Source organism: Mustelus asterias, chromosome 17, assembly GCF_964213995.1.
Source record: "Mustelus asterias chromosome 17, sMusAst1.hap1.1, whole genome shotgun sequence".
Taxonomy (NCBI): Eukaryota; Metazoa; Chordata; class Chondrichthyes; order Carcharhiniformes; family Triakidae; genus Mustelus; species Mustelus asterias.
The window spans coordinates 70265960-70288783 of NC_135817.1; the positions used below are offsets into that span (position 1 = coordinate 70265960).

Sequence of the window (22824 nt, forward strand, 5' to 3'; positions counted from 1 at the left end):
CCATTGAATACAATCCTATACCGACTTGTTGTCTCCTCATAAGACAGACCTGCCATATCAGTAATCAGCCTAATAAACCTTTGCTGTACTCCCTCAGTAGCAAGGACATCCTTAGATAAGGACATCAAAACTGCATAGAATACTCCATGTGTGGCCTCACCAACACCCTGTACAATAGCAGTAAAATATCCTATTCCTACACTCAAATCCTCTTGCCATCATTTGCTTCCTAGAAGAAGAAGAAGAAAGAAGAAGAAAGAAGAAGAAGAAACCCTACAGTGCAGCAGGAGGCCATTCGGCCCATCGAGTCTGCACCGACCACAATCCCACCCCCCACATACATTTCTTTACTGCCTGCTGTACCTGCATGCTTACTTTCACCGACTGCTGCATGAGGACACCAAAGTCTCGCTGAGTATCTCTAAATTTAAACCCATTTAAATAATAATCTGCCTTTCTACTTTTGCCACCAATGGATAACCTCTCACTTATCCACATTATGTTGCATCTGCCATTCGTATTCCCACCGACTCAGCCAAATCACGCAGAAGTATCTCTGCATCCTCCTCACAGCTTACTCTCCCACCCAATTTGTATACTCTTCCAAATCATTAATATATGTGAACAGTTGGGGCCCAAGCAGATCCCTGCAGTACCCACCATCCAGGAACACAAACTTGAGGGAAGAGATTTCAGCTCACACCGACTACATTACAGTATTACAGTTTTGAGATTTTAATTTTTTTATCTGTGGTGTGCCATCTTCTATAAATTTCTTTATACTTATCTAACAATTTAGATGGACAAGATTTTAATGCTGAGGTTTATACTGATTCCAGATTGCAAGAGCTGCAAGGTGTTCAATATTCATGGATTTGGGAGAAATCGCCATGTAACAAGTGTCAAGAACTCTGCTCCTGGGTGTTTTTTTTTAAAAAGATGGTAGTGAGTCAAAAAAAATCCGTGTAGAAAATCTAATTGAAAGCGGAATATCTACAGGGTATTAAACCAGAAAGCTACAGGCCAGTTGATCTAACCTCAGTGGTGGGGAAATTATTGGAAGCAATTCTGAGAGACAGAATTAACCTGCATTTGGAGAGGCAGGGAATAATGAAGAGCAGTCAGCATGGTTTTATGAAGGGGAGCTCATGGCTGGCCAAATTGATTGAATTTTTCAAAGAAGAGACCAGGTGTGTAGATGAAGGTAACGCATTTGACAGTCTACTGGAACTTCAACAAGACTCAGGTCCCACATGGGAGACCGATAGAAGGTAAGAGCCCATGGGACCCAAGGACATTTGGCAAATTGGATCCAGAATAGGCTGAGTGGCAGGAAGTAGAGGATGTTGGTCAAAGGGTGTATTTCTGACTGGAAGCCTGCGCCCTGTGGGGTCCCGCAGAGATCAGCATTGGGAGCCCTTACTGTTGGTGGTTTAAATAAATGATTTAGACTTGCGAAGGCAGGAGAGTTGATCAGTACATTCATGGAATGTCACAAAAATTGGTGGGGTGGCAAATGGTGAGGAGAATAGTCTTAAATTACAGGAGGATATAGATGGGCTGATCAGTGGCACATGAAATGCAATCTGGATAATTGAGAGGCGATGCACTTGGGAAGCACAGAGGGTCAGAGGGACCCTTGGTGTGCATGCACACTGGTCCCTTAAGGTAACAGGACAGGTGGATAAAGGTAGATCAAGTACTTAAGAAGGCATATGGTATACTTGCCTCTATTAGTCAAGACATAGCGTTTAAGAGCAGGAAAGTTATGTTGGAACTGCATGAAACATTGGTTAGGCCACAGCCGAGTACTGTCTGCAGTTCTGGAATCCACATTATAGGAGGGATGTGACAGTACAGGAAAGCATGCCGAGTAGATTTACCAGAATGTTGCCTGGGCTGGAGAGTTTTAATTATGAAGAGAAATTGGGTAGACCGGGGTTGTTTTCCTTGGAGCAGAGGAGACTGAGGGGGACAGGATTGAAATATGTAAAATTATGAGGGGCATAGATAGAGTTGACAGGAAGAAACTTTTCCCTTTGCTGGAGAGTTCAATGACCAGGGGGCATGGATTTAAGGGAAGGGGCAGGAGGTACAGAGGGGATGTGAGGAAAAGCTTTTTCTTTCAGAAGGTGATGGGAGTCTGGAACTGATGGATCTTTTGTGCTGTAAACCTCTATGATTCTAAGGTCTTGCTGATGAAGAATTCTGAAAATGTTTACATAGGTTAAGAATTTATCGGCTGTACTGATATCGAATACAGGAGTTGCCTTTTGGTAAGATATTTCAAGAGCTGGAAAATCTTATTATTTGACAATTATTTATGAAGCGACTCCAAATTATGCGATTTTCACTGTAACATCATTGCAGTGTTAATGCAAGCACTCGTGACCCTAATAGATAAACTTTAAATTATCTTTTTTCTTCCTCAAATCACTACCTCAAAAGTTGTATTTTTTGACCCACTACCTCATTTGCAACTTGGAAATAGAAGAGTGTGTCTGTGCGATTCCCCAAATGTTATGAGTGAGAAAAGCTAATATTGCTCTGCAACAATATTTATTACATTAATATGGTACAACAGTCTGCTACACAGCATTGTGCAGCCGACTGAAATCCAAATTTCCTATAATTACTATTTTTCCAGTTATCGTAGTTACAGCTGGCACTGCAGTTAGATTTTGGAGCAAGCATGTAGCACAGATAAAGGGAAGGTGTGATGATTTTCCTGCATGATATGAAACCATTTGCGAGTATTTCAAAAAGATGAAAACAATCATGAAGGATTTTCTGCATTATTTTAAATGAAATTTAAAATGACCATATTATGCCATTCTCAGCATTTAAGCCCAGATTCATCATTCTAAATAAAAAAATTCAATTCAATTTATTTGATCCATTAGTATATATGCAACTTGTAATGATTAATCCAAGTCAGTACTATTAACATAATGGTTAGCAGTAACTCAATCTCCTCATAAAACCACCTCAGTTACAACATTTGTTTAAGGCAAAAAAACATTGGGCTGCATGCAGTTCTGCATCTTTACAACTGCAATTGGAGATTTGATAAGATGCAAAATATAAGACCCAAGAAAAAGAATTCATTAAGTTTACCAGAAATATCACGTTTAATTTTATTTGGAAAGGCATAGTGCTGTGCATCTTTTCAAAAGCACCATCTAACAGAAATGCCAATCAGTTTTAACACAATCAGTTCAGAATTATTGCTATGAGTAGCTCTCGCTGCGACTTAAAACAAGGAAGTAATCATAAATCTTAAAATTACACAGGAAATTCAGTGCTCAAATGGTTCATAAATGTTGTGCAACACTTTCATTGCAAGGCATTTCCCAAAGCTGCTGAAATAGGGTGCCCATGTTCAACTCCAGCTGCAGATAAATCACAGCGGTGGAAATTCAAATTATTTTGGTCATCAAATAGCTAAATTTTAAAAACATTTGGGCCAGAATTTTCCAGTTGTTCACGCCAGTGGGATCTTCCAGTCCCACTGACAGAGCACACCTGCCGCAGGTTTCCTGGCAGCAAGGGTGCATTCAACAGGAAACCCCACTGTCAATGGCGGGACCAGAAGATCCTATGGCAGGCCTCCTCCACTGCTGCTAAACACTTGACGGGTTGCATGGAAAATTCCACCCATGAACTATGGAACATACAAGCTATTGCATGTTGACATGCTCAGATCAGGAATATAACTCCATCATGCAGCTTCATGCTGATAATCACCTCTGACAATGTGCCCAACTTACATATCAATTTTAATATGGCAGTAATGTAAATCTTATGTCAATCATGATCCATGGAGCTCACAATGTTGGTAATATAATATGCATTTAGTTAGCTCAATGGGTTAATTAATTTCTAATTTTCTTTCAATTGCAATTGATTGTGAATCTGTACAAATCTAACTAAACAGGCTTCAAAACAGCAACTTCAGAGAGTGACATAGTTCTTTTTATTGAGGTTCACTTTCTAGTTTCTCTCTCTCTAATTCTCTCTAATTAGGATCCCAGGAAGTAGATTGCCATCAAAATCCAGGGTGAACAGATTTCACTACAAGTGATATTAAAGTTGAATGGATTTTGTAAGATCGCCTAATTACTGTATACGACCATCACATATTAATTTCTAATGGTACAGGCCCAGTAGTGCATTGCAAAATGTACCATATTGGACACAAGATTTTCATCAAATGGATATGGAAGAGGATTTTCACATTTTATTTTTATTGACTGTGTAACATGGGGTCCAACAGACCAGATTTAAGCAACTTAAAAATATAATGCAGCAAATTCAAAAAAAAAATCTGATTGAAAACACTGCTACTTTTGTCAGCCAATAAATGTGCCAAAATTGAACGAATGTTAAATCACAGCAGTGTGTTATTACACAGCTGTTTGCCTGTAGCTGAGCCACTGCTGCCTGCTGGCAATCTCTTAGGGCCACTTTTCAATACAAGTCCATTGCTGAAGTTGAAATGTACCCAACCACTACTCAGAAAATCAGATTCAGACATGTTCCATTTTCAACCTACCTTTCGAAATGAAGCTAACTTGTTCATAACAAGTGAGTCATCACGATCATCATCATCATCCAGGTCTAACATTGGCATATTAAAACTGTCTAGGCAAAACTTGGCTCCATCATCTCTTGGATCAAAAGGATCAACAATAATTGGTTCGGTACCTTTGATCTCACAACGGCAAAATGGACATCCTTGTCCATCAGATTCCTATATAGAAAATAAATCAGATATTATATGGAAACAATGATAGGTTTGTGTTTTTAGGTATTAGTAGAATGGAAGGTGGTTTTCTGTATATAATTAAAACCTCATTTACACGACAGATTAATGGTCACCCCGACAGGCACGATGCATCTAACTTCATATTTTTTCCATCTGGGGTTGTATGGTCTGAGGCTTATTAATCGCAAGAAAGAAATATACGACAGTACAGAGAAGCTTTGCTCAACAGTTTTCATTAAATGTGAATATCAAACCGAGTACAACATATTTTCTCAAACTATGAAAAATGTATATCAACAATAAATGGAATTAGATTGCGACCTGAACTAAACCAATCCAGAAACAATTTTAACATTACGGAATTGTGGAATTCTAGACATTCCAGCTTCCCAACATGAATTTTCACTTTATTAGTCAAAATGTGAACTATTTAAAACAATGGATTAGAGTGCAGTTAAAACAATGCTAAAACATATTGCAAAGGCCCAAAAGGCTATTTTAGAAGTGTTGACAATTGGCATTATAACAAAAGAATGGCATGACTATGGCACATAACGACAAAAGGTTTTCTTCTATAATTTGAATGCAAAGGTTAGTTATACTGGCACATAATCACATGTATATTTGAAGCAGGAAATGGTGCCTTCAGCAGTCACTCAAAGAATTTGATTTTCAAATTGATGAAAACATATCTTTAATTGCACATATTCAGTTACGACAAATCAGTAACCACCTTCTTTCTACAACACCAGGTTTATTTGGAATCACAAGCTTTCAGAGCGCTGCCCCTTCATCAGGCACTCACCTGATGAAGGAGCAGTGCTCCAAAAGCTCACGATCCCAAATAAACCTGTTGGACTTTAACCTGGTGTTGAGAGACCACTGATTGTGGCCACCCCAGTCCAATGCCGACATCTCCACATCATCGCACCTTCTTTCTGACAGGGAGGGACACCATATCATTAAACTTCGGCCAGGGACAAGAATTTTAATTAATCAATTAAAAAGAATATTACTACAGAGCAAGAATTAACTAACACCGCAAGTTCAGATATTTACAGGGAGGATGTGGAGGAGCATACAAGTGCAGTAAACCTGTCAAGACCAGAGATCCTCTCAAAAGTTAACACAGGACCGCAGAGGTCTAGTCAAAGTCAACACAGAATTATAAACTTTGCTCAGCAGCCAGCCAAAATGACAGGTTGGTCAATGCCAAATGGGAAAACCAATGGCAGGAGGACACCTCCACGGTCCTTAGGGATGACCCCCAGTAGGAAGGGGTGGAGGGCAAGAGCCAGATTGGTTAGGGTGTAGTGGGGGAAACATGGTTCTTGAAGTGCATAAGAACTGATCATCCTAAGAGAAGGAAAACAGGAGATGAGGTTTGCAGGGGGACCATGTAAATGTCTGATCAACATGCAGGGTGTGGGTAGGGAGGGGGGTTGGGTGGAGAGGGGCCACAATCGGCAGAGGGATCCAAAGACTTCCTCATGGGAGAACTCCAGCTCCTCTTGGCTCGCAAGGAATACTGTGAAAGACACCTACCTCCTTGAGCTTTTATCGCTGGATTTTCCAATAACTCAACAGTGGGCAATAAATCAGCAACACTGTTTATCTACCTACTAACAAGCTTCCGCGATGAAATTGCATTCAGAAAGTGTTGGTAAATGTTTTACATGGAATTATGGCATTCTAGTTTTACAGTGAATTGTTCCCAAAATCTTAAGCAAATTTCGAAAGTTCAAGCACTTTACGTTTCAAAAAATCTTCAAAGGCACTGGATTTTTAAAACTAGAGTTTGGATATGAATCTATTACTTTGCGGGATTACATTTCCCTGCTTAAGTGAAAACATAATATTTTAGGAGGACAAAACTTCCTGTAGGTTTTGACAGCTTGTGCTTTCAATTTTCTGTGCATGTAACATTTGATTTTAAATCCATCACAGATTTTCTTTTGACTGCTGTGGCATTCCATAACGGTGGGAGAATTCCTCCGTCGCATCCAAAAATAGGATATTTTAACCAGTATATTTTTCATAGTTTACTAATTCTAGGGGGGAAAAATGCGTCTTTTTACCACCTATTTTGCCAATATGGAACGCAGAAGTTAATGCTAATTAAATGAAATGTACAGAAAATCCATCTGTGGAGTCTGCATCCAAATTCTATGCTCACGTACCTGCCATGCTGTCAGACAAGAGGTGCACATTAAGTGACCGCACGGCTCAATTTTCACGTCCTTATCGTTCTCGGCACAGATTTTACACAACTGAAATGTGGAGCCCATTTCACAATACAGCTCATATTGTTCCTAGATGGAAAAGAATTTTATGCTTTAATGTGTTTGCAAAATTAGTCAGTTAGCAATATCAACATACATTTTCAGAAAAGAAAGTCAGTCCTCTGCTCTGGCTAATCTTTAACCAAGTCAATCAAAGGATCAAATCAAAGGGCGGCACAGTGGCAGAGTGGTTAGCACTGCAGCCAGAGTCTCGGGTTCAATTCCAGCCTCAGGTCACTATCTGTGTGGAGTCTGTGCGGGTTTCCTCCGGGTGCTCCGGTTCCCTCCCACACTCCAAAGATGTGAAAGTTAGATGGATTGGTCATGTTAACTTGCCCCTTAGTGTCAGGAGGGACTAGTAGGGTAAATAGGTAGGGTTAAGGGGATACGGCATGTGTGGGATTGTGGTTGGTGCAGACTCGGTGGGCCAAATGGCCTCCTTCTGCACTGTAGGGGTTCTATGATTCTATAATAAAATAAGAAAGGCCTGGAATAACACCTGACCCTACCACCTCCATCTATATAAAAGCTTCTGCTGAAATCCTTCAAGGGGTAAGAGCAAGTTCTGATTAAATGCTGTTATTTAGCGTTAAGCAAATTACAACATTACAGTGTTCGGATGCTTGAAGAAACTTACAGAATGAAATCACACGGCACTTGAGTTACAGACTGCAAATCTGGTACTGTGGACACGGTACATGCCTTCAAAAACGAAACTAGTCCGCGAACCTAATTTACTGCAGGCAACAGTCGCAGCCTCTGAGGCAATTTGCCATCATGAAAGACTTCAAGGTCAGCCAGACGGGATGTCGGCTGGGCTCGTAAAGGAATCAAAAAGGGAGGTGAATGGTGGCTGCCTACATCTTAAAAATTCAATGTAGAGCTGTAAGCTCTGGTCCTCCCAGCTCCACAGTAAAAGTTTAAAACATAACTTTCTGATGACACTCCAGTATTCTCTTTAAGGGACACTGATCTACTGCCAAACACCGAAGGAAACTGAACACACTATATATAACACTTTTTTATTTTTTTTATACTTTTCCAATTCAATCAAATCAAATCCAATTCAGAGTCTCAACAAGTTGAGACATTTCAGATCCAGGCTGACAAGACAGGGCCAGCGACCAAACCACCCTGTCCTGGGCCTGATCTACATGAGCCAAGCTGATTGGAGAAGGGGGAGGTTCCTCCTTCAAGACTTGAGCTCATTTGCATCTTAGCCAAAAGGCCGAGATGCCGCTTTAAAGAATTGCTTCATATGAAACATATGAAGCTTCAGTGTAACCGAATGACCAAGTGCGGCCGACCATGGGCTGCCGACCATACTACACTTGATCATAGCCAAAAGGCCGAGAATAGTAACACATGCACCCGTTACTTGCAAGCAGGCGCAAGGCTGTCTATTGTCTTATGCAGTGGCCCAATGCATGCCCTGGATGCCTACGCAGCAGCTTTTACTAATATGACTTCTGGCGCAGAACGAACATGTGTATGTTGCCTCCCATATTGGAGATGTAAAACAGACAAAAACTCCAATTTCCAGATCACCTAGACTCAAACTATATCCAGAGATCAGTCATCTTACCTGTGTGACCTTTATGTGATCGTGAGGCGTTGGTTCACACAATCCAGTTAGATCTGGATTGTAACTTCGTCCATCCGGGTATAAATAACTAAACAAATTGAAAAATTCTCCATATAGTTACAGGCATCAAATCACAGTATTGACATTGAAATAGATTTTGACATTATTACTTCAGTATTATTTTGCCACTGATCAGAAAGTCAAGGGGACAAGAAATTAAAATAAAGAAAATGTCATTAACAGATACATACAATCCTTCTCGACATCCATCTATTAGCGCTTGGAAGAGGGGTTTGTTATGTGGAATTGTCTGCAAGATGTTTCCATCATTTGTGACATAACCGATGGCCCACTGTCCAAGCCGTGTGCAGCTGAGTCTAAAGATGTAGCTGGGGCACAAACAGAAAATAAAATTGAGTTTGTACATATAGTGCAAACGTCTTTTCTCTGGGTCACTGTCATTGAATCATTTGTAAAAATTTTCACATGACAATTAAAGGAATCAACCATTCCAGTTACTCAGACAACATAGATCCGAGTTTTCTTTAAAACCACTGAAAATACTTTTTGTAAGTAAAGTATCGTTATTTTGAAAAGAGAAGGCTAAAACTGGAACTATCACTTTAGAGAATCATCAAAATCATCGAATCGTACAGTGTAGAGGAGGCCCTTTGCCCATCAAGGTTGCACTAACACACAAGAAACACCTGATCTCCCACCTACTTCCATTCACTAAAGTTAAAGTTTATTCATTAAGTCACAAGTAAGGCTTACATTAACACTACAATGAAGTTACTGTGAAATTCTCCCAGTCGCCACATCCTAGCGCCTGTTCAGGTCAATGCACCTAACCAACATGTCTTTCAGACTGGGAGGAAACTGGAGCACCCGGAGGAAACCCACGCAGATGGAGAGAACATGTAAACTCCACAGCGACCCAAGCCAGGAATCGAACCCGGGTCACTGGCGCTGTGAGGCAGCAGTGATAATCATTGTGCCACTGTGCCACCTAACGAACACTTGGCCCATAGCTTTGAATGTTAAGATGTGCCAAGTGCTCACCCAGGTACGTTCTAAAGGATGAGAGCCAACTCACCTCCACCACCCTCCCAGGCAGTGCATTCCAGACCGTGACCCTCTAAATAAAAATGTTTTTCCTCATATCCCCCCAGAGGAGCAGCTGCTCCTTATCCACTCTGTCTATGCACCTCAACCTTTTACACCTCAATCAGGTTGCCTCTCAGTCTCCTTTGCTCCAATGAAAACAACTCAAGCCGACCCAACCTCTCTTCATAACTTAAATGCTCCATCCCAGGCAGCATCCTGGTGAATCTCCTCTTCACCCCCTCCAGTGCAATCACATCCTTCCTATAATGTGGCGATCTGAAATGTGGAGATCAGAACTGTACACAGTACCCAAAAACCTCAGTCTCTCTACCGGAATCCCATACCTTCATCGTTCTCTTGGATGAAGTAGTATTCGTTCACTTTACCAATGCCCTCTGGTTCCAACCGGAGATTGCTCGCTTGGTCCTTAATGGGCCCTACTCTTTCCCTGGTTATCTTCTTTCTGTTGGTATACTTCAAGAATACCGTAGGATTTTCCCTACTCTTACCAGCCAGAGCTTTCTCATTTCCCCTCTTTGCTTTCTTAAGCATTAATAGTGCATTTAGATACCGCACCCTGGATCCTGAGATTTAATCTTATGCAACAATCTACCATGCGGTACCTTGTCAAAGGCCTTGCTAAAGTCAATGTAGACAACATTAACTGCACTGCCCTCATCTATCTTCTTGGTTACCCCTTCAAAAAACTCAATCTAATTTGTGAGACATGATTTTCCACTCACAAAGCCATGCTGACTGTCCCTAATCAGTCCTTGCATCGCTAAATGCCTGTAGATCCTGTCTCTCAAAATACCTTCCAACAACTTACCCACTACAGATGTGAAGCTCACTGGCCTGTAGTTCCCAGGCTTTTCCCTGCAGCCCTTTTTAAACAAACGTACAACATTTGCCACTTTCCCATCTTCAGGCACCTCACCCGTGACTATCGATGATTCAAATATCTCGGCTAGGGGACCCGCAATTTCCTCCCTAGCCTCCCACAATGTCCTGGGATACACTTCATCAGGTCCCAGGGATTATCTACCTTGATGCGCTTTAAGACTTCTAGCACCTCCTCTGTAATATGTACACTCTTCAAGACATCACTATTTATTTCCCCAAGTTCCCTAACTTCCATGCTGTTCTCAATAGTAAATACTGATGTTGCCAGCACAAGGTGGCTCAGGGCTGAACAGAAGTATAAAACATTCTGCAAAAATATACACAAAGAGGAGTGCAGAAGTTGCTGTCTTGATAAAGAACATTACAATAGCTGCAGAAAGACTGGATATTATGAAGGTTAAGATTGAAATGGATAAAAATAATGATGACAGCAAATTGTTTGCTGACAATTGCTACAGACCACAAGCATAAAGTGAGCAGGCAGGCAAGCAGATGTTTGAGCTGACAGAGAAGTACTGAACATCCTAGCCTATTAATCATAGGAGATTACAATAATACCAAAGGTCGAATGAGACAAACAGAAGTAAAATGGAGAATACAAATGAATTCACTTTAAATTAATGTTGCTAACATTGTATGTATATGGTTATTATCAAAGTACAAACTAGAGTCTGTATGCGATTTAAAAGAACTTATAAATCTTAAAGCTTCTAGAAGTTCTGACTTGAGCGCGTTATGACTTCCGCCAGTAGTTAAGGTGACAGCAAAAATTGATTCAAGAATGACAAAATGGTACACAAGCTAGAACAGAGCTTCAATCGGACTGCTCATAAATGCTAAAATAGAAACAGAACATTAGAAATACTCTGCAGGTCATGCAATATCTGTGGGGAGCAAGACAGATCTGAAACACTAACTTGATTCCTCTGCATGGATGCTGCCTACCTATGGAGCGTTTCTAGCCTTGTCTATTTTTATTACATATCTGCATTATTTTGTGTTTGTTCATTTATGTTGCCTGGTTAGCAGATTCACAGGAGCACTGCCAGAGACTCAGCGGCCAGTTTCTTAAGGTACTTGCTCAACAGAGTTGTCAACTTCTGAAGCATAGGTTCTCCAGCTATCAACACTATTCCTGAAGATATAACATCCAACTTCCATTAACCCAACACCGTTAGTGTTATGGAACACAAGGTTCTTTTCATATACCGCTTAATGCACTTGGATAACTCATATGACTGCATTAAAACACAGATTCATGGAATCAGACTCACTAACCACTTATAAAAAATGAATACAATCAATCCTTTTTATTGCCACGTGCATCTACTCTCCTTCAAATTGAACTTTCTACTTATAGATTTTGGAAAAGGATAGCTGGTGGCCATATTAGGGATATATTATCAGGTATGTAGGCCATCAGACGTGCAACATGGTCATCTCGGACCCATGAATTAGAAATAAGCAATATACGATTCTATGATTCTATAACCTTTAATAATATTATATACAATCTAAACAGAAGGATCAAATGAATATGTCATTGTGTGGTGCCTGCACACCTATGGACAATATTTTTAAAATCAAAAACTTTTCAATCTACAAATCAAACAGCTAGTGAATTCAAACTGATAAGCAGGGTTGTCGCATGAAGACAGTTGTTCTTTCAAGATCATTTAAGAAAAAGGCAGCAAGAGGTCTTAAAAGTCAAATTGGCACAATTAGAGTAATCCTTAGCCTGCTGGTGCCTTTTGGAAGGATGAGGATGCATTCATTTTACAAGTATCAATACGAACAACCACTTATAGTCTGTGATATAAAACACATTTCATCCTAAAATTTGTCTAAACATTTGTCAATAGGAATGTCGATTGGGCTATCAAGCAGCATTTACTCAAAAATGTCCACTGATGCACAGTCCGGCTTCCACCAGGGGGACACAGTTCTTTATCTCATTACAGTCTTGGTCCAAACATGGACAAAAGAACTGAGCTCAAGGTGAAATGAGTGTCATTCCTTTGACATCAAGGTAGTGTTTGACGCAGTGTGACAGCAAGAGCCCAAGCAAAACTAGAGTCAATAGGAATTAGGGGGAAAACTTTCCACTGGTTGTAGTCACAGCTATCACAAAAGGAAGATGGTTGTGACTGTTGGAGGTCAATTATCTCAGCGTCAAGACATCGCTTCTGGAGTTCCTGTCAGAAGGCGGGGGGGGGGGGGGGGGGGGGGGGGGTGGTAGGAGGTACTGAAGCAGTTCATGTCCACTTGCAGCACAACCTGCATGACTTGAGCTGCTAAGTTACATTTGTAAGAAGTCTCTCAACACCAAGTTAAAGTCCAACAGGTTTATTTGGTAGCAAACGCCACTAGCTTTCGGAGCGTGCTGCTCCTTCATCAGGTGGAGTGGGAGATCTGCTCACAAACAGGGCATACAGAGACACAAACTCAATTTACAGAATAATTATTGGAATGCGATTCTTTACAGCTAATCAAGTCTTAAAGGTACAGACAATGTGAGTGGAGAGCGCATTAAGCACAGGTTAAAGTGATGTGTATTTCCCAGATTTTTTTTTTTCCCCCATATTGGCCCTGGGGTTTTTCACTCTGGGTTTTCGCCTCTCCCTGGAGATCACATGGTCTGGAATGGGGGAGTGGGGGTGAGTTAATAGGTTGTAATGAACAAAGCATCGTAGCTGTGAGGGACAGCTCGGTGGATAGGATATTGGTATGTAGATAGGCTGGAAAATTGGGCGGGGATCCTGGATTCAATCCTGGACCGGGGAGCGGCGCGGGCTTGGAGGGCCGAAGGGCCTGTTCCTGTGCTGTATTGTTCTTTGTTCTATTGTCTCCAGACAGGACAGCTAGTGAGATTTTGCACACCCAGGCAAGTTGTGGGGGGTTACAGATAGTGTAACATGAACCCAAGATCCCGGTTGAGGCCGTCCTCATGTGTGCGGAACTTGGCTATCAGTTTCTGCTCAGCGACGCTGCGTTGTTGTGTGTCGTGAAGGCCGCCTTGGAGAACGCTTACCCGAAGATCAGAGGCTGAATGCCCGTGACCGCTGAAGTGCTCCCCAACAGGAAGAGAACAGTCTTACCTGGTGATTGTCGAGCGGTGTTCATTCATCTGTTGTAGCATCTGCATGGCTTCCCCAATGTACCATGCCTCGGGACATCCTTTCCTGCAGCTCATCAGGTAGACAACGTTGGCCAAGTTGCAAGAGTATGTATCGTGTACCTGGTGGATGGTGTTCTCATGAGAGATGATGGCACCCGTGTCGATGATCCGGCACGTCTTGCAGAGGTTGCTGTAGCAGGGTTGTGTGATGTTGTGGTCACTGTTCTCCTGAAGGCTGGGTAGTTTGCTGCAGGCAATGGTCTGTTTGAGGTTGTGCGGTTATTTGAAGGCAAGAAGTGGGGGTGTGGGGATGGCCTTGGCGAGATGTTAGTCTTCATCAATGACATCTTGAAGGCTCCGGAGGAGATGTCGCAGCTTCTCCGCTCTGGGGAAGTACTGGACGGCGAAAGGTACTCTGTCCACCGTGTCCTGTGTTTGTCTTCTGAGGAAGTTGGTGCGGATTTTCGCTGTGGTGTGTCGGAACTGTCGATCGAGGAGTCGAGCGCCATATCCTGTTCTTATGAGGACATCTTTCAGCATCTGGAGGTGTCTGGTGCGATCCTCCTCAACCGAGCAGATCCTGTGTATACGGAGGGCTTGTCCGTAGGGGATGGCTTCTTTAACGTGTTTAGGATGGAAACTGGAGAAGTGGAGCATCGTGAGGTTATCCGTGGGCTTGCGGTACAGTGAGGTGACCGTCCTTAATGGAGATGCGTGTGTCCAAGAATGCAATTGATTCCGGAGAGTAGTCCATGGTGAGACTGATGGTGGGATGGAACTTGTTGATGTCAAATAGTTGTTTCAGTGATTGTTCACCATGAGTCCAAAGGAAGAAAATGTCATCGATGTATCTAGTGTATAGCATCGGTTGAAGGTCCTGTGCGGTGAAGAAGTCTTGTTCGAACCTGTGCATGAAGATGTTGGCATATTGAGGTGCGAATTTGGTCCCCATGGCTGTTCCGTGTGTCTGGAAGAAGAACTGGTTGTTGAAGGTGAAGACATTGTGGTCCAGGATGAAGCGGATGAGCTGTATAATTGCATCTGGAAAATGGCAGCTGTCGGTGTTGAGTACTGAGGCAGTTGCAGCAATGCTATCATCGTGGGGGATGCTGGTGTAGAGTGCCGAGACATTCATTGTGACAAGGAGTGCTCCTGGTTCAACTGCTCCATGTGTGCTGAGTTTCTGTAGGAAGTCCGTAGTGTCATAACAAAAGCAGGGGGTTCTTTGTACAATGGGTTTCAGGATGCCCTCGACATAGCTGGAGAGGTTCTCGCACAGGGTTCCATTGCCCGATACGATGGGACGGCTGGGTGTGTTTGCCTTGTGTATCTTCGGGAGGCAGTAGAGATCTCCAACGTGGGTAGATTGAACCAGGGCAGGACTTACTTAGTTAATGGTAGCGCGTTGGGGAGAGTTACAGAAGAAAGAGATCTAGGGGTACATGTTCATAGCTCCTTGAAAGTGGAGTCACAGGTGGACAGAGTGGTGAAGAAGGCATTCGGCATGCTTGGTTTCATCGGTCAGAACATTGAATACAGGAGTTGGGACGCCTTGTTGAAGTTGTACAAGACATTGGTAAGGCCACACTTGGAATCATGGAATACTGTGTGCAATTCTGTTCACCCTATTATAGAAAGGATATTATTAAACTAGAAAGAGTTCAGAAAAGATTTACTAGGATGCTACCGGGATTCGATGGATTGAGTTATAAGGAGAGGCTGAATAGACTGGGACTTTTTTCCCTGGAGCGTAGGAGGCTGAGGGGTGACCTTATAGAGGTCTATAAAATAATGAGGGGCATAGACAAAGTAGATAGTCAATACCTTTTCCCAAAGATAGGGGAGTCTAAAACTAGAGGGCATAGGTTTAAGGTGAGAGGGGAGAGATACAAAAAAGTGTCCAGAGGGGCACTTTTTTCACAGAGGGTGGTGAGTGTCTTGAACAAGCTGCCAGAGGTAGTAGTAGAGGTGGGTACAATTTTATCTTTTATAAAACATTTAGATAGTTACATGGGTATGATGGGTATAGAGGGATATGGGCCAAATGTGGGCAATTGGGATTAGTTTAGGGGTTTTTTTTTAAAAAAAGGGTGGCATGGACAAGTTGGGTCGAAGGGCCTGTTTCCATGCTGTAAACCTCTATGACTCTATGAGTGGGGAGTACGTGGGATGAGAGCACGGAGGGTGTTCTGAAGGTCCGGATCAAAGGTCTTGATCAGAGTGTTGAGTTGACGGATGTGTTCTTTGGTCAGATCTGCGGGTAACTGTCTGTAGTGTTCCTCGTTGTTCAGTTGTCGGTACACTTTGACACGGGTGCCATCATCTCACGTGAACACCATGCACCAGGTACACGGTACATGGTACATACTCTTGCAACTCGGCCAACGTTGTCTACCTGATACGCTGCAGGAAAGGATGTCCCGAGGCATGGTACATTGGGGAAGCCATGCAGCTGCTACGACAACGGATGAATGAACACCACTCGACAATCACCAGGCAAGACTGTTCTCTTCCTGTTGGGGAGCACTTCAGCGGTCACGGGCATTCAGCCTCTGATCATCGGGTAAGCGTTCTCCAAGGCGGCCTTCACGACACACAACAACGCAGCGTCGCTGAGCAGAAACTGATAACCAAGTTCCGCACACGAGGACGGCCTCAACCGGGATCTTGGGTTCATGTCACACTATCTGTAACCCCCACAACTTGCCTGGATGTGCAAAATCTCACTAGCTGTCCTGTCTAGAGACAATACACATCACTTTAACCTGTGCTTAATGCTCTCTCCACTCACATTGTCTGTACCTTTAAGACTTGATTAGCTGCAAAGAATCGCATTCCAATAATTATTCTGTAAATTGAGTTTGTGTCTCTGTATGCCCTGTTTGTGAGCAGATCTCCCACTCCACCTGACGAAGGGGCAGCGCTCTGAAAGCTAGTGGCGTTTGCTACCAAATAAACCTGTTGGACTTTAACCTGGTGTTGTGAGACCTCTTACTGCGTTGACCCCAGTCCAATGCCGGCATCTCCACATCAAGTTACATTTGTGCCATAGAAGTGAGGCAATGTTCATCTCCAACAAGAGACAATCCAACCATCTGCCCATGGCATTCAATTGCATTACCTCACAGGTAATTGCCGGTCCCTCACTGTCAATATCCCGGGGGTTAACATTGACTAGAAACTGGGCCAGCCATAAAAATACTGTGGCTACAAGAACAGATTGGAGGCTAAAAATTCTGCAGCAATATCAGCCCACTTGATTAGCACCCCATGCACTACCTTCAACATTCACTCCCTCCAGCACCAACGCAGTGGCCGCAGTGTCTAACATCTTCAAGATGCACTTCAGTAACTCACTAAGGTTCCCTTCGACAACCCTTTCCAAACCCATGATCAACGACAGGGGCAACAGATGCATGGGAACACCACTATCCTGATTCGGAACTATACTGCTGTTCCTTCACTGTCACTTGGTCAAATTCTGGAACTCCCTTCATAACAGCACTGAGTGTGCCTAAACCACATGGACTACAACAGTTAAGGAAGGCAGCATACCAGCACCTTCTCTAGAGCAATTAGGGATGGGCAATAAATGCTGGCCCCTTCAGTGACACCCACATCCCAGGAAAGAATAACAATTGTACAAAAGTGTAAACAGTTTACAAAACTAACAGTGTCTTGTATTTGAATAAAATACTTCAGTACAAGGGATTATTTGGATGAGATTTACAAAGTAATACTCAATAAAAAGTTACGGGGCACGGAGTGTATTAACCAGAGGTTCTTTTGCTTTGGTTTAAACATCTCATTCGACACCCTCACAAGAATCAATGGATTATACTAATTTACAAATACACAATTTATATTTCGACCTTTTGAACCAGTAACAAATTCTTACACCAAATACAGCTCAACTCTACCACGAGAACACTATTATTAAGTATTACTTCATGAAGCATTTGATCACACATGTTTTCTATCATGAACAGATGAAAAAGGTCACAAGCATGTAATGCTGATTAGGTCAATGTAAATAACCAGAAGAAACAGCAAATGCAATATCAACCAAATCAAAGGAGGAAAAAAGAGCAATGATTGATATTGAAGTCCTTGGTCGATAATATAACAAAAGTAACTGAAACCACTTTTAAAGTAAACACATGTGCATATTAATTCATTAGAACCTGCTGTCATCCAAAGTTTTTTTCAAACCTCTCCTTCATCTCTTTCCTGTAGCCACAGATTCATGTGTACCAACAGCCTTTTGTTATTATGCCAAAGTAACTATTCTCCGCATGTAATCAGCAACAGGATGTATGGTTGTGGGGCATCTTAGCTCATCCTGAACTTATCTTCAAGCAATATTTGTACACTTGTGCCTCTACCAGAAGTGGGTAGCAATCAGGAACAGATTCCTGGCTGATTTTTGCCCCGCCTAAGGGTTCCGAGTTCATTTAGCATCCATACCATCATATATTCCATCTGTAGTCTTCCTGGACTGTTCAGTTTGACATACGGAATCACAAAGAAGGATAACAACATTACTCTAAGAGTAGGTTTCCTCTCCTTTATCAAATTTCCCTAATTTCAAAAAGAAGTAAATTCCAGAAAATAGCAAATTCATTTCATATGATGATTCCATGATCAGCTTGTGATAGGTCCAACCAGTTGATAAAATAAGTGAATTTGACAATTTTCTGTGGAGGGGGTGGTCTTTTCCAGATTCTAAATCTGAGGGAAAAATCCTGCAGCAAAAATCCCAGCTATATTTGCAGCAAATCCATTCCCAAATAAAATTAAGATTGATATCAATATCAATGTTTAAGGACCAAAGCCCATTTACTGTACAAGACCATTAATAAATGATACAAGCAATATCACACACTTACTTTCCTTCTATCTCCAATGAATTTTCTAATTTAATGTCTTCAACAGATTTATTTTTCACTGAACTCCAATGCAAAGTTAGCAAAGCTCTTGTCTGATAAAGAATTGATCAATTTGAAGACAACATTTCTTCAGATATAAAATCAGCAATTGGTTCTTGGACAAACTTGTACTGCAGATGTCATGCTCCTATTCATTTAATTATATCTGGTAAATTTGTACACTGTTCCAACATATTTTCTGCTAAATGTAGTTGTTTAAATTCTCTTTGTATTTCTCATATTGCCGGCATGGTTAGCACTGTTGCCACAGTGCCAGGGACTAGGCTTGGGTCACTACCTGTGTGGAGTTTGCACATTCTCCCAGTGTCTGCGTGGGTTTCCTCAGATGCTCCAGTTTCCTCCCACACTCCAAAGATGCGCAGGTTAGGTTGATTAGCAGGGTAAATATGTGGGGTTATGGGGATAGGGCCTGGGTGGTATCGTTGATGGTACAGGCTTGATCGGCCAAATGGCCTCATTGTGCACTGTAGGGATTCCATGATTCTACATCCACTTCACTTTGTGCTATATCTGACAATATACTTGGAGTAGTAAATGAATATTGGATCCGATTTTAACACAAACAGGATTTGGATTATTGTTCAGAATTGAGAACTTCTTGATTCACCAATCATAGAATCCCTACTGTTAATCCCCCTTACACTAAGGGTCAATTTAGCATGGCCAATCAACCTAACCTGCACATCTTTGGACTGTGGGAGGAAACCGGAGCACCCGGAGGAAACCCATGCAGACACGGGGAGAACGTGCAAACTCCACACAGACAGTGACCCAAGCCGGGAATTGAACCCGGGTCCCTGGTGCTGTGAGGCAGCAGTGCTAACCACTCTGCCACCATGCCAACTTGAAAATGGCCATGAATTTACGGTGCAACTTGGTTTAAAGAAACTTTATTGACACCTATCAATAGATCTGTGTTGATTTCAGAAAGTGAAACAGTTTACAATTAGAAAAATTCAAAGCAAGAAATCATTGTGAAAAGTCACTTCTAACAAGAATTCATCTCGCATCAATGGCATATATCGAGCACCCAAATTTATGCTCACTTTCCAAAACAGCTTGTAATTCTCAATGAAAGCAAAATGCGAGAGAGAAAGAAGGGTTAAGTATGTTGAAATCACTTGGTAGCACAAAACTTGAATATTGCTGAAGAGAGAGACATGGTGCCAAAGCTTTCTTCAACATGCTGGTTGAGAAATCTTTTAATGGTTTCCCCTTCACTGCCAACCACAAGTCTATCTTCAATAGTTAATATATACTTTTGGATTCGTATATAGCTTCATATATCGCAAGACTGGCCTTATTAGAAATCTTGTAAATAGCCATTTTCTCACCTTGCAAGCTTATGCAGAAACAGGGTGCAAAGCTATCTTGCAGGACAAAGACAATCCTGATCGGATCATTGTTTGCTGTGTATTGCACATATTCGCAGATGGGTTTAAGACCACACCAAAGACCTGAAAAGTTACCGAAGGTTAAGCAAGCTGTTTTATGCTTCGACGACAGAGTGGCAACATAAGTGATATTTTCCACCAACAGGTTGATGCTGTCATTGCAAAAAGATGTTCAGTCTTCTACACAATTGAACAACGTCATGTATGAATTTCAGTTTGATGCCAGGTACATAAACCTTACATTTGAATTAAACAAGGTGTTCCTGTGGCTGCTTGTAATGGGCAGAGTACAGACCACACTTAACCATGCTTGCAAAACCCAAAATATGATATCTACTGTTAGATGTGATTTTGCAATCGTGCAGCGCTTGCTGAACAATTCTGAGTGCACAAATAGCTACACTAGCTACTGACTGAGGTCATAATGTGGCTCATTAAACTTGCAAAAACAGCATACATTTATACACAGGCACCTGTTCTCTGCAAACAAAAGGAATATGTTCAAACCTTTTTTTTTAATTAATTAGAAGCGCGGGGAGCCTGTCATTCCCCTTTGCTTTCTCCAAGGCAACATCTGGGCCAGAGTTGATTTGCCAATCAAGCAACATCATTTTTGTCCTGTGGCATAAATTGTTATTGGGTTTGAAAATGAGCCTCCTTGCACATATCCTTATGAGAGCAAGAGTAAAAGCTGTTTCTTGTTTCAGCAAAAAATACACTGTTTGCTGAATGGCAGTACGTGACAAATGGTATTCCTATTGGGGCCTCAGCTTTTCACCACATCCATTAATGATTTGAATGAAAGAGTTACATATTCATAAACACAGATGGCATTAAATTAGAAGGCACAATCTGTGTGGTTAAGAGCAGCAAGTGATTCAATGATTCTATGAAGTACAAATGGTAATCAAAAGGCTAATGGAATATTACCCTCATCACAAGAGGGTTGAATATTATGGCTCAGTTGGACAGAGTCTTGATTTCACCCCAGATTAAAAACTGCATTCGCTTTTAGACACTGAACTTCAGCACAGATATTGATATTGGGAGAATTGCACCAATTCACAGAACTGTACCAGAACTTAAAGCATTAAAGTATGCAAACATACATAACCTTGTTTTGTATGCCACTGCAATCGAGGCGCGATCAAGGGAGGTATTAAAAATGACAACAACAGGAAGGTAATAAAAACATTTTTTTACGGTGGAGTGAAACAGAATGAGGGGGTACAATCTTAAAACTGAGTTAATTGTTTAGGAGCAAAATCGGGAAGTACTTTTCAAGAAAGACACATGCAAATTCAGAACTTGATCCCTCAAAAGGCCGTGGATACTGGGTCAATTGAAATTTTTAAGATGCAATTGATAGACCTTCGTTAAATAATGGTTAAAAAAAAAATAACGGCATTCAGTGCATCACAGGCTCAGTGGTCTCTCCTGTTTCTAATCTTTGAAATGTCCCTTCCATACAAATATACATCAAAGCCTGTGAGTGAAGCCCCGAATGAATACCCAGTCACATGCATTATGTTCTTGTTACACAAGGTAGATAATTTGAACCATACTGTACTGCAAACCAAACCTGAGGGTATTAATTATCCAGATTACTTAAAATGCACGAGTTACATTGTTTACCATTATTTAACTGTTAAAATATCAACCCACTTGGCATCAAACATGAATGCTAGAAGTAATTTTAAATGTGCAGAGCCAAAATATAAATGAGTACAGCGTGAGCACAGTGGGATGCTGGCAAAGCTTTGCTAAAGGCAAATACTAGGTTGTGCCCTGGGCCTTCCAGATTATGTTCCATCAATACATAAAAGCTTGATGCAGAGTTAATGGTCTATTATACTTTGTCAGACATAACTGTTATAATTGAAGATAATAAATCCCACCTTTCAGCAAAGTGGATTTGCCAGTTTTGGTACTTATTGTAGCCTAGCTTATTTTCACGAAGAGAACAGGATTAATTGACGGCACTTCAAGCAGACCATATGGTACAAAAATAAACAACCAGGTAACACAGAAACATCAAACTCCAGAATATCAAGCTTCCCAAATTGCAAAGCAGGTGTATAACAGATAGCATATGGTATCACAAGCAATTTCAGATAATACAAGTCATTATCTAATACCATATTATTATTTTCTAGATACAGTAAGCCCCGTTTAATGCTGCCCCATTTCACAATATTCCACCTTAATAAGGCAGCACAGTGGCACAGTGGTTAGCACTGCAGCCTCAGTGCCAGGGACCTGGGTTTGATTCCTGGATTGTGCCACTGTCTGTGCAGAGTCTGCACATTCTCCCTGTGTCTGTGTGGATTTCCTCCAGGTGCTCTAGCTTCCTTCCACAGTCCAAAAGATGTGCGGGTTAGGTGTATTGGCCACGCTAAATTCTCCCTCAGTGTACCCGAACAGGCGCTGGAGTATGGCGTCTAGGGGACTGTCACAGTAACTTCACTGCAGCGGTAATGTAAGCCTACTTGTGACACTAATAAATAAACTTTATCAGCTGATTCTCACTTAGTGTTGCAAGATTCACTTCAACATTGTTTCCCACCAGCCTGACGAAGGGCCCCCATGACCAATCAGCGCAATTTTGGAATCCAGGCCTATTCTCTCACTGCTAACCCTCTCGAATCGCGGCCTCTCCCGCTCTGACACACCCTTTCACTACCAATCCTTCGGCTCACAGCCCTTGCTGTTCCCCAA

General features: G+C 41.8%; 1 protein-coding gene across 1 annotated transcript in view; it reads right to left on the bottom strand.

The window, feature by feature from the left end:
• Nucleotides 1-22824, bottom strand: part of cblb (Cbl proto-oncogene B, E3 ubiquitin protein ligase) — a 177013-nt gene that overhangs the window by 39620 nt on the left and 114569 nt on the right. Inside the window, exons 5-8 of the mRNA XM_078232936.1 lie at nucleotides 8887-9024; nucleotides 8636-8723; nucleotides 6949-7080; nucleotides 4556-4753 (exon numbers count right to left, since the gene is read on the bottom strand). Of these exons, the coding sequence (XP_078089062.1) occupies nucleotides 4556-4753; nucleotides 6949-7080; nucleotides 8636-8723; nucleotides 8887-9024 (556 nt within the window). The remainder of the gene's footprint in view (nucleotides 1-4555; nucleotides 4754-6948; nucleotides 7081-8635; nucleotides 8724-8886; nucleotides 9025-22824) is intronic.